Source organism: Solea senegalensis, linkage group LG21 (genome assembly GCF_019176455.1).
Source record: "Solea senegalensis isolate Sse05_10M linkage group LG21, IFAPA_SoseM_1, whole genome shotgun sequence".
NCBI classification, from domain to species: domain Eukaryota; kingdom Metazoa; phylum Chordata; class Actinopteri; order Pleuronectiformes; family Soleidae; genus Solea; species Solea senegalensis.
In genome coordinates this window covers 15,485,052-15,497,840 of record NC_058040.1, presented here as the reverse complement: position 1 = coordinate 15,497,840, position 12,789 = coordinate 15,485,052, and the positions used below count along the sequence as shown (strand labels likewise).

At 42.2% G+C, this 12,789-nt stretch overlaps 1 protein-coding gene across 1 annotated transcript; it reads right to left on the bottom strand.

The window, feature by feature from the left end:
- Nucleotides 1-6,446: 6,446 nt before the first annotated feature.
- LOC122758472 (V-type proton ATPase subunit B, brain isoform-like) lies at nucleotides 6,447-12,779 on the bottom strand. Its single transcript, XM_044012689.1, has 14 exons — nucleotides 12,518-12,779; nucleotides 12,216-12,271; nucleotides 11,223-11,321; nucleotides 10,827-10,920; nucleotides 10,644-10,721; nucleotides 9,986-10,125; nucleotides 9,755-9,856; nucleotides 9,168-9,265; nucleotides 8,933-9,056; nucleotides 8,688-8,838; nucleotides 8,469-8,551; nucleotides 7,592-7,696; nucleotides 7,385-7,514; nucleotides 6,447-7,306 (listed from the first exon to the last, which is right to left on the bottom strand). Exons 1-14 carry the CDS (start codon nucleotides 12,690-12,692, stop codon nucleotides 7,170-7,172), a joined length of 1,572 nt encoding a protein of 523 aa, XP_043868624.1. The 5' UTR covers nucleotides 12,693-12,779; the 3' UTR covers nucleotides 6,447-7,169.
- Nucleotides 12,780-12,789: the final 10 nt, after the last annotated feature.

Below are 12,789 nucleotides of genomic sequence, written 5' to 3'. Positions count from 1 at the left end.
ATTAGTATTATTGCAAAGAGGAAAGAAATTGTAAATGAAGCGTTATTGGTTCAAATCTTGGGCTTGTGTGCCTCTGAGCAAACGTCACTATCACAAATGTTATGCGTGTGAAACTAAATCTAAATTCAACATTGTAAAATTAGCTCCCACAGGGTTTATAACTCTGATGAACTGTATGTTTGGTACAGGAGAAGACGAGAAGGAGCTCTTTATAAACACACTTCACAGTCTTTTGAGAATGCATGTTCCAACATAAAAGCTTGTTTTTACCCCCATTTCCATTAGCCCCTCCCACTTCCATAGTTGCACACACTTTCACACGTAAACTTTCATCAGGCCTGATGTGGTCGCAAAATGTCAGGCTTTGGGGCCTGAACAAGATTAATTTGAGAGAAAAAGAAGAAGAAGAAGAATATCTTTCAAATCGAGTCCTTTCACACCAAACAAAAATAAAGAAAGAATTATAGAAATGTTATAAACAACGACAATATACTGTGCAAAGACAGTATTAGTTTGCTGTCAGAAACTACGTTCATGACCAATTAATCAGTTTCAAGCTTCTTAAATGTCAATATTTTCTGGTTGTTTCTTTGCTTCATGTAACAAATAAATCACTGAACGGTGAATCATTTTTAGTTTGTGGATATAACAAGACATTTAAGATTAAGAACATCCTCATTTTGAGGATTGGGATTTTTCAACCTTTTCAACTCCATTGATTATTCCCGACAGATTAACACCAGATGAATCGATTACTAACACAGAGAAACAAAGCAGAACAAACGACACACACATATGATCGTACAACACGCGGAGGATTCTGAGGATTGAACACTGCATTTAAACTCACACTCTGATGAATTTATTAAAATATTTGTTTTGATTTAAGATCTTTAAGATCACGTCTGTTTATTCACTTCTGCTTTTCGAGAGTCTGTCCACCGACTGTCACTCTTGTGGTGAAAGTGAAAACGTTATAAAAAAATAAATAAACCAAAAGACGAAATAACAACACGCTGGTCTAAGTCATTTCTGCGATGTTGTGTTTTTCATGAAAAGAAAAGAAAAAAAAAGATCCATTAAAGGCAACACAGAGGACAACAAAAGACGGTGTGAGACGCCTGAAGCCACGCTGACAACACACAGACACACACACGGCGACACTGTGGCAGAGGAACTGTGAGCAATCAGAGACCGAGATGCCACATACCTGCCACTACCCATCAAAATCACTGCCTCACACTCGTCTACTCACATCCATATCAACGGAGAGGAGAGGGAGAAGTGTGTTTCTCTCTGAGCGTTAGAAATTAAAAATGTTTCACCAACAGTAACTTCATCATTTCATGAGAGACGTAGGACAAGTAGAGTTCCTGCCACCAGCTCCTCGTTTCCTCCAACGATGCTCACGCTCATTCAGTCGACGCGAGGATCCATTTTATTCTCCCGGCAAGTTAAATACGCTGTACGTAATCAAAGTTGTCATGAGCCGCCACAGAAACAGTGGCCTCTTTGTGAGTGGCAGACATGCCCGCGATGCTCAAGAGTCGCTTTACTGCACCCAGTCGAAACATGGCTGCCAGCAAGGACACAAGAAAAAATTATTCTGATTTTAAGCCACTTAAAAAGGCTCATTAAATATCTTACAATAATATATATGTCAATATCAATGCTTTATTTTGCTGTTAGACAGACTTTAGACAGACAGGAAACAGACGTTTGTGTCACTCACTCTCCCACACCAAACTCCATTAGGAAAATCAGCAATTTTACACCCTGACACACAGGGGATTTTGAGCCACTGCTGCCTCCATTACCAAGTTCAAATGTGCCATTTTATGACTTCAGTGTTTGAAATCCTTAGTTCAGATTTACCTCGGTGACACAAACTCACCAAACCATGCAGCAGTGGATCAGCAGCTCCTGTGTCCCTGTGAGCTAAAAACGCTGTTGTTCTCGGTGGACTTTGGTGTGGAAAGCAAGCAGTGAAATGTGAGACCTCTCCCTGGGAAGATGCCATGGACTGTATATAAAAGTTGCCATTAAGACGCCGCTGACCTCAGGGATGAAAGACAAAACCCTCTCAAAATGGCCGCCTACAGGTTTGTTTTCATAGCGGCTCAGTGTGTGGCTGATTTGACACACAAATAACTCGGAGCTGGACTCCATCTGTCCCCTCATACTGAATTAACTGCAATTCCCTGCTGCACAGACTCTCTTTTCCTCACTCTCTCTCGGCTAATTCAAGGGATTTTGGACAAACTTTCCCAAGATGTTCTCCCAAGTGCGTCAGCTCTGCTCTGCTAGAACAATGTCCCTCAACGTCAACAAACCAGCTCCTAAAACAAGAACAAGATGCTCCACTCATACCATCTGGTTCTAACTCTACGGGCTCACTGTGGGAGTTAGATCTTTCCCTTCATGGTCGGCTCCTCAGAGTTGCCTGAGGATGCAACCTGATCATCCACAGAAGCAAGCCTGGCACCAGGATGAACAACCTGAGGGGGTTCTGGGTGGAAGGAAAAAAAACCATGCAGTGATACAGTACTCAGAATACTGCAATACTCAGTATATTCCAATACTCAGTATATCGCAATACTCAGTGTAATGCAATACTCAGTATATCGCAATACTCAGTATATCGCAATACTCAGTATAATGCAATACTCAGTATATCGCAATACTCAGTACATCCCAATACTCAGTAGAATGCAATACTCAGTAGAATGCAATACTCAGCAGAACGCAATACTCAGTAAACCACAATACAGGATATCCCAATACTCAGTATATCGCAATATGATATTGCAATACTCAGTATATTGTGATATATATCACAATACACAGTATACCCAAATACCATTACCACATATGTATTGAAATACTTTGTATATCGCATTTTTTCAAAGTGAACTGATTTAAGCAAAGAACTAAAGACTGAAAGAGTGAACATAAAAAATGACATTCAAGTAGAACTAGTTTGCAGGGACAAGGACAGAGGAGCAGCTGTTCACTGCTTCATTTCAACAAACAGCAAACCTAAAGGAAAATATTCAGTAGGACAGTGAGGTTCTATAGTATAGTACTATATAGTATAGTATAGTATAGTATAGTACCCATAATTCTGCTTTTTCTGCTTAATGACTTTGCCTTAGAGCTGCAAACTCACTCTCACTGATAACATGAATGTCAGCAGGGACAATAAATAATGAATAATAAAAATCTTTGCCTGCTTCAGTCCACGATACCTTACACAAGAATTTGTTTTGTATTACGTCATAAAAAGGACCATGAGAGATTAAAAAAATGCATGTTAAATCAAAAACACTGGCTTCACTGATAACAAACGTGCAGCCACTTTAGCCATAATTCACATCTTAATTAACAGTTTATGTTCATAAGTGCAGCTCCTTATAGAGGCGACTACCTGGCAACCTCGGGTCTCTGGGGAGGAGTCAAAGCCTGTTAATATTTTTAATTTGGATTGTAGTACACGTATTAAACTTGACTTAAGCTTTTTTTTCTCTCCTGCACCAAACTCCTTAAAGAAAATCATCGTTTTTTTTTAGCTGGCAGTGACACAGCGGTTTTTTTTTTTTTACCTCACAGGGTTACAGGAGCTGCCGGTCTCCTGCTGCCTCATTTGGAAGGTTTGTGTCGCGGAGGTAAATCCAACAAGTATTTCAACCGAGTGGCACGATGACACATATGAACTCACTGATGGAGGCAGCGGCGGAGCAACATCTCCCTGTGTGCTGTGATGTCAAAATTGCAGATTTTTTCTATGGACTTTGGTGCTAAGGAGAGAGAGAGAGGGCGAGATAGAGAGAGCTTTACAAACTCTGACAGCAAGTATCTGCAGATTTAGTGAAATGACGACACACTTGGCTGTTGATAATGTATCAATCCCTCATTTAAAAAAAAAAAACCCTGAACTATTCCTTTAAATATAACTGAGTGGGCTAAGCCGTCTTAAGCCTCCTCGTGGTGCCAGGTCTGCATAGACCTCTTCATACTGCAAAATAACAGAAACACCTAATCCTTCTGATTCTCCGACTCCCCTCTCCGCCCTGGATGGAAATGTGCTCAGAAACAGACAGAAGAGTTGAGACGAAGAAGAAGAAGAAGAAGAAAATGACTGCAGTGCATCAATGAGGTCATTTATGTTTTGAAATGTAGGAGTTTTATTTTTGAGTTTGTTTGTTGTTTTGTTTGTCTTTTTTTTTTCAGAGCTGGTTTCTCGACTCAAAGCTGCAACACATGCAGATTTATGCCGTTTAGCAGAGAGAGAGAATGAATACAGCTCAGATTAATCTCTGCATCTGATGCTCAGACCAGAATCTGACCACAGTCTGACCACAGTCCTTGCCTTCATCTCTCAAATCTCCACAGGAAAACACTCGACTTCAGACACTTCGGCAAATAACAGACTTTGACTCTCATCTCTAAGTTCAACTTTCATGTCTGACCTGGTGTCCGAATGCAGAGAGGGGCGAAAAAAGAAAATCTCCACCTTCAATCTTCTTATTATTACTTCACTGAGGAGAGATAGAAAGTGCAGTAACCGCTCACGTGGACCAACAGCGCCTCCCTGTGGTCACCTGCACAGCTGCCGAGTGCATTTCATGGCACGTTTTCACACTTTATTAAAATGAATAACGACAGACTCTGTCTCTCTCTGTGGAGGTTAAGTGAATTAGAGACGTCACCTCAGATTCACCTTCAGGTGAAGATCCACCTCACTCCAAACATAAAAGCATCTCACAACATAAATCATTTACTCTATAATTAAAATGAATTGTGTGTCAAAATGTATAAACCTACACTCCATTAGGATAAAATGCAAATGTATGAAATGTTTATGTGTTTGTACTCAAATCACTTGTCAACAACATGAAAAAAACAAACAAAAGTCTCTTTGGAAGCATAAATATATGATCAAATACTCAGCTGAACAACATGTTGAAAATGAAATTATAATTTAAACCAGTGCAATAAGCAAATAAGACAAGTTTGAGCTTGGTTTAAGGCAGATTTAAGATAAAGGTTTAAGCTAGGTTTAAGATGGAAAGAGGAGGATAGATTTGAGCTAGATTTAAGACACTTAATTTATGTTTAAGGTGGTTTAAAGATAGATTTAAGATAGGTTTTAGACAGGAGAACAGAGAAAAGGCAGGCTGTAATCTGTAATCCAACATTACAGACACCAACTGCCTCAAACACCAAAGAAGAAGAACAATGTTTAAGCTAGGTTTAGTAAAAAAACAACAAAAAAACACCCCCTTGCTGCTACAGCAGCTCAACAACACAACAAACTCTCAGCTAACAAATTAAACACACAATGAGCTACAGTGATGTGTTTCACCATTGGTAAAACATTTAACACTCACTTTAGCTGACGTCCATTTTGTGTTCTCCTTCAGCGCCACCACATCTGTCCTGTGAACTTCCTGTCTTTTTTTGTTGGTGTCTTCTTTGTCATGCTGTTAGCTTAGCACCTGGAGAGCTGGCTAAATGTCTCAGTGTCTCCTGGAGGTAAATGTTTTTTGAAAGTTCAGAACATTCAACACAGACCAACACAACAACATGGCCGCTGCCGCCCTCCCTTGTGAGCAAAACTTCACCTGAGTGTCACGCCCACCTTCTTATTAATTCCAACATCCTGTGTGGGCAAAGTTACTTCCTGTAATGAGCTCATTTTCAAATGCTTTCCTAACCAATCAGCACTTGCCTTTTCAGAGACAAGAAAGGGGCCGGGTTTAAACTAGCTTAAATTCCTGCTGACACAAATAAGCTAGTTTATCTTTAATATTAACCATATAGCATTAGGTCTAAACTAGTTTATTCCAAAGCTAATTTGTTATCAATTGAAATTAAACTCACTTCAAACTTGAAATTCTGTTGGGGTTTTATATCTTTGACTAGCACTAACATGTCGCAGTAATGTGAATTAGTTAATGCTAAAATGTTTAGAATGAAAATGAAGCATAAGCCAATTACTACCGTCACTTCCCCAAATGTATTGTGTTGATTTTATGTGTTTTTTTTTTGTTTTTTACGTAATTGTGTGATTTTAATTCATTTTGTTTGTAAAGTGTCCTTGAGTGACCTGAAAGGCGCTTTTAAATTAAATGTATTATTATTATTGTTATTATTATTATTACTACGAAACACAACTTATATATGCAACTTATATTACAAATAATGATGGAAATATTGATAACTTGGGGTCTGTTTGTGACATAACAAAGCATTTCAGGCAAATACAACTCAGTAAAATACTGTGTCTACACATTAACATGTAGGGCTGCAACTAGGGTTTATATTTATTATCAATTGATTCATCAGTTGTTTTGGTTGACAATTATTTAGTGATTACTACTATTACTAATCAACTAACCATTAGATGTAAATGTGTTCCCAACACACTAATTACTGATGAGAAATAATGAGACGGCAGCTTTTATTTCACTTATTACTTGATGAGGCATCGACAGGAAATGTTCAGCGACAATGCATGCAATCTGATTATTACATCTAATCAATAAGCAATACACTGATCAAACAGAAACACAGACAGTAATGCAGAGATATTTCAAGGCCGATGTGTTCACGCGTTAAACTTTAGTCGACAGACAACGATCATCCAAAGAAACAACATCAACACCATCATCAAGCAGTTCGTTTACACACATTCATATCAAAATAATTCAAATGTCTTTCTCCTGGTTTCCCTTTTACAGACATGGCTTTCATGAAAACTGTTAGATATTCTGTCTCGTACTGAACCGCACCACAGTAACACGACAGTGTCTGTCAGTGAACAGCGCCACCAAGTGGCGTCTATCGACTGAACACATGGTTCATCAGCTGTTAGTGATATTCTTTGTGACACAGTCAGGAGTTTTTCGTGTCATTATTTGGTAAGTATTAGCATAAATCAATAATCAGAATTTCACCTACGTCAACATATGACGACCTTTAGATCTCTCTGTAAACCTGGCGCGGTATTTTTTCTGTTTCTGGCTCTTTGAGCGTTAGCGGGTTGTTTTCAAGGCCACGAGACGGTTACAGCGTCACAACACTACACTGTATGTAATGTATATATATACATATATTTATAATGCAGTGACACTTCACTGGAACACGTGGAAGCAGCAAGCATCGGTTCAGTGTTTGGCTTCGCGGGGGTAAAACTCGGCCAAGGTGCTCTGAGGAATCCGCTTCAGCATCTCTTTGGGGAAGATCCTCATGAGCTGCCATCCGATGTCCAGAGTCTCGAACACGCTCCTGTTTTCATACGCACCTGGACACAGACATAACACGCCGTCAGTAAACCTGCATCCTGTGACGATAAAGTCTCCCTGAGAACCCTGAGGTGTACCTTGGGAGATGAAGTTCTTCTCAAACTTGGTCAGGAACTCCAGATAGAGAAGATCATCGGCCGTCAGGGCCTCCTCGCCCACCACGGCCTTCATGGCCTGAACGTCCTTCCCTATGGCATAACACGCATACTACACACACACACACACACACGGTCAGAGAGCGATGGACATTATGAAGCAGCAGCTGAGTTTGTGTTCGTACGTACGAGCTGGTTGGAAACATCAGAGTGGTCTCTGCGGGTCATTCCCTCACCAATGGCCGATTTCATGAGACGAGAGAGAGATGGCAGCACGTTGATGGGAGGGTAAATCTGAAAAAAGATGGTGACACTGGTTAATGAGCTCCTCGCACACTTCCTGTCCAGGATCAGCCGCTCTGTGAGTGTAAATATTCCAAAGGCAGCCATGCAGAACATCACATCTTGTATCAGAACTCTGAATCTACACTGTTGTTATGTTGTTTAAGGGATATTTCAAGTTCAAGTGTTGTTATACGATGAGCTACTGACCCATACTAAGCACTGACTGCACCATGACTGCCAGCAGAGACACAAGTAAATGTTTTTAGCCACTTTGCTGCTTGATTTTGCAGTGAGACAGCCTTTTCCAACAGTGAAACTCAAGTTTGTTCCCCCAACACCAAAGTCCATAGAGAAAATCAACAATTTTACATCGCAGCACACAGGAGTTGTTGACCCACTGCTGCCTCCATCAGTCAGTACACATTTTCATTTTGAGACGTCAGTGTTTGAAATCCTTCATTCAGATTTGCCTCAGTGACACAAACTGACCACACGAGGCAGCAGTAGTCCAGCAGCTAAAAGCGCTGATTTTCTCAATGGACTTTGGTGTAGGGGGGGTGAGCTGTTTACAAAGTGACACAAACTTCAGCTTCTTGTTGGAAAAAGGCTGTGTAAGAGTGAGATTTAGAGTTTAGAGTTTCCTGGTGGCATCCAGGGGGCGCTCACAGCGCAACCAGCTCTGACTATGTGTCAGTACTTCCTCCAACCACAGTAATTATCATTTTAAAGACTCCAGTTTGACCTTCAGTCCAAGTCTCTGAAGAGACGCAGCTGTCTTTACCTGTCTGTTGTGAAGTTGTCTGTCCACGTAGATCTGTCCCTCGGTGATGTAACCGGTCAGGTCAGGTATAGGATGAGTGATGTCTACAGACACAAGAACACACTGTTCAAACAACACTGCATTATTTAGCATTTTAGAGTGTGTGTGTGTCTGTATTTGTATTTGTTAGTCCTCATGGAGACCAAACCTGGTCCTAATGCTGTGTGTGTGTGTGTGTACCGTCATTGGGCATGGTGAGGATGGGGATCTGGGTGATGGAGCCGTTACGTCCCTCCACTCTGCCGGCTCTCTCATAGATCGTGGCCAAATCTGTGTACATGTATCCCGGGAAGCCTCGGCGTCCCGGCACCTCCTCTCTGGCTGCAGACACCTGAGCGCCACAGGTGAGGAAAAACACACACACACAGTTTACTCCCTCATTCACGCTGTCCTTTCAGAATAAAAGCTCCGACACAGTGTCTGACCTCTCGCAGAGCCTCTGCGTACGAGCTCATGTCAGTGAGGATGACGAGGACGTGCTTCTCACACTGATAGGCCAGATACTCTGCTGCTGTCAGAGCCAAGCGAGGTGTGATGATTCGCTCAATGCTGGAATAAAGAACAGAGACTTTTCAAACTGTAGGACAACACTTTACCATTTATGATGCAAACACCTCCAAACTTTTATTCTGAAGCAGGTGTTTGGTGTAAAGGTCGTACGTGGGGTCGTTGGCCAGGTTGAGGAAGAGACAAACGTTGTCCATGGAGCCGTTCTCCTCAAAGTCAGACTTGAAGAACCTAGCGGTCTCCATGTTGACCTGAAGGAAGACAAAAACTGATGTTTACAGACACTGTTATCCAACAACTATGAACCTTTCACTCTCCCACACCAAAGACCATAGAGAAAATCATCGATTTAACATCACATCACGCTGGAGATGTTGGTCCACTGCTGCCTCCATCAGTCAGTTCAAATGTGTTATTTTGTGACTTTGGTGTTTGGAAAACATTGATCAAATTTACAATTGGCAGAAACTTGCCAAATGATGTTACAGTACAGCGGCAGCTCTTGTGTCTTCATGGACCAAAAAAACGCTGATTTTCTCTATGGACTTTGGTGTGGGAGCTTCCAAAGTGACACAATTTTCAGTTTCTTGTTGGAAAAGGCTGATAAAGCAGTTATAATGTAGGTTTAAGCTGGAGTAGAACTCTGGCAGCCATGTTTTTCCTCAGTTGATGTCACCTGTATGTAACATACTTCACTGTGTCAAGCCCCCGCCCCTCTCTCAGTGTGTTAAGACTCTCACCCCCATGGCGGCAAACACGATGGCAAAGTTGTCCTCGCTGTAGTCCATCACGTCCTTGGACTTCTTCACCAAACCGGCCTGCCGACAAATCTGAGCTGCGATCTGAGCAGAGGGCGGAGCCAGAGCAGGAAGTAGGGAGAGGGAGAGCGAGAGAGAGAGAGCAACATGGAGGACGGCGTTCAAACAAACGATGTGACGATGTGAGACTTTCATTTATCTGTGTGTTTGTACCTCGTTGTGTGGCAGCCCCGCGGCAGAGAAGATGGGGATCTTCTGCCCCCGAGCGATGCTGTTCATGCCGTCGATGGCAGAGATGCCAGTCTGGATCATCTCCTCGGGGTAGATGCGACACTGAGGGTTTATGGGCTGGCCTGGTAATAGAATCATAAACAGTCAATTACAAACGAATGTCATTCTCCTCCCACACCAAAGTCCATAGAGAGAAACCCTGATTTTACATCACTGCACACAAGAGTTGTTGATCCACTGCTGCCTCCATCAGGAAGTTTAAGGGCATTATTACGTGACGTTGTTCTTTAAAGTTCTTTGTTCATATTTACCTCAGTGACACAGCGTGACCAAACAAGGCAGCAGTAGAGCCGCAGCTCCTGTGTCCCTGTGTTGTAAAATCACTGCTTTTCTCAATGGACATCGGTGTGGGAGAGTGAGCTGTTTACAAAACATCACAAACGGACTTTTCTTGTTAAAAATGCAGTCTCACAGTGAAATAAAGCAGCAAACACTCAACAATCCCTTGAAAGTTGTGTCACTGAAATGTAAACGTGAAGATTCCAGAAATAAAAGTGAAAGGAAACTAAGAATTCAACAGCACATTTAAATGTTATCAATCAATAACCAGGTTTAATGATTTCTCATGACCATGACGTACCCATGATGTCCAGGAAGTCTTCAGCGAGGACGGCTGGTCCTCTGTCGATGGGTTTACCAGATCCATTAAACACACGACCTGCACACACACACACACACACACAATGTGGAAACTCAGCGTCCACATCTGTCACGTGGAGTGGGTTTTTTTGTTGTTGTTTTTTTGTCTTGTTGTGCGTCGTACCTAGCATGTCCTCAGAGACCGGTGTCCGTAAAATGTCCCCTGTAAACTCACAGCTCGTCTTCTTCGCATCGATGCCTGAAGTCCCTTCAAACACCTGCAGGGGGCCCAGGGAACGAGCACAGGTGAGGATTTGTAGCATAAAACACAGATCTGGAAAATTGCAACTTTGACCTGACGGTGGCGCTGTTAGACAATGAAACAGTCTTGACTTTGTGACGAGGATGTCACAACAAACTGAGGAAAACTGAGAAGATGACTGATGTTCCTCAAGGAGAAGACTTCAGACATATGTGACTGATAACTGATCAAATGTTTCACCATGACGATCACGTAAACGTCATCAGAGGAACGATAGTAAACAGTTAACAGGTGAAGCATGTGACTTCTGAACTGTACCTGAACCACGGCTTTGGAGCCCGTGACCTCCAGCACCTGCCCGCTCCTCCTGGTTCCATCAGGAAGTGTGAGGTGGACGATCTCTGCGTATCTGGGGAACTGAGGAGTGACAGGGATAAGAGGACAGAGGACTACTAATATACCAACCAGTGGAGCTGGAAACGACCTCAGAAACCTTCTTAATGAACAACAAACTATTGTAAAACCACCTGTGGAAACTGTAGAATCATCACTTAAACCTACAACAACCTTATGGTCCTAGTGAAAGCTTCACAATAACACAAAAAATACAATAAAACTACTTGAAGAACTTCTTCAGAACATTCTAAATAACATCTTAGGAATCGTTAAACCAGCAGTAAAACATGAAGAACTTCTCTGTCCTTACTTTCTAATCATTCTACAACAGTCCAAAGAACCTCTGGAACCTTCTCATCAGCTTCACGATGATTACTATGAGATCATTTAACTCCCTGTAGAACCTTTTTGATGACCACTTTGACATTCTTACCCAAGAACAGCCCAAAAAACATGTGGTAAATCCTAAAAAGCTTCATACTGATGACTAAAAGTTCCTAAAACTACCCAAATAACCCAGAGAGCCTTCTTTTAAGCTTCATGATGATTCAAGAAAGATCTTTGAACTACCTGTAGAACTCACTTAAACCACCTGAACCCAAGAACAACCCAAAGAACCTCTGGAAACTTCTAAGCTCTAAGCTCAAACTACCTGTAGAACTTATTTAATGACTACTTAAACCATTTAAACCCTAAAACAACCTAATCTTCCAGTAAGATCCTTGAACTACCTGTAGAACTCACTTAATGGTCACACAAACCTTCTGAATCCCAAAACAACCCACATAACATCTAGGACCTCCTAATAAGGTTCATGATGTTTACTATGAGATCTGGGTCACAGATGAGAAAATCTCCATGTTCTGGTTCAGAGAGGAGGACGATGAGGAGGAGGAGGGTCTTCTGAGGTCTTACCTTCACCTGGTCCAAAATCACCAGAGGACCATTGACTCCAGACACTGTTTTATAAGCTGAGGACAGAAAATGCAGATTATGTTGATTAGTTTGTCTGGAATGAGGAAGATTACATGAAGAACATGAAAGCATCTTCATCATCATCATCATGATTGTTTTGGGTGATTTTATGATTGACAGCGACCATGAGAAGGTGATGATGTCATTTATTCATAATCTCATGTGTTCATCTTCAGGAATGTGTCGCGTCATATTGGTCCCTCAGCTCCGGTCCTCACAAACACGGAGGGACACGGACTCACTCAGGCGGGGCTGGGAGATGTAATCCCGGCTCACGGCCATCGCGTGCTCCCGGGAGCCGGCGGAGGCGGAGGTCGGACCCGCGGCGGCGGTGGTCGTCGGTCTGTTCCCGCCGACAGCGGAGGAGATCTCACTCATGGCCCCGTTCATCATCCCTCTGAGAGTCTTCATCGCCATGTTTCACCGCGGCAGCAGCAGCCGAGTCGTGACAGGTCCCGCGCATGCGCGGTAACCACGGCATCTGCACCAGGAGGAATACTACAAAAACAACAGG

Bases quoted from the DNA above. Each gene is read 5' to 3' on its own strand.
- LOC122758472 (XM_044012689.1), bottom strand. From the start codon at position 12,692: ATGGCGATGAAGACTCTCAGAGGGATGATGAACGGGGCCATGAGTGAG. The intron at 7,515-7,591 runs GTACGTACGAAC...GTGTGTGTGTAG, and splicing joins CTGATGTTTCCAACCAGCTC to TATGCGTGTTATGCCATAGG. The intron at 7,307-7,384 runs GTACACCTCAGG...GTCTGTGTCCAG, and splicing joins GAAGAACTTCATCTCCCAAG to GTGCGTATGAAAACAGGAGC.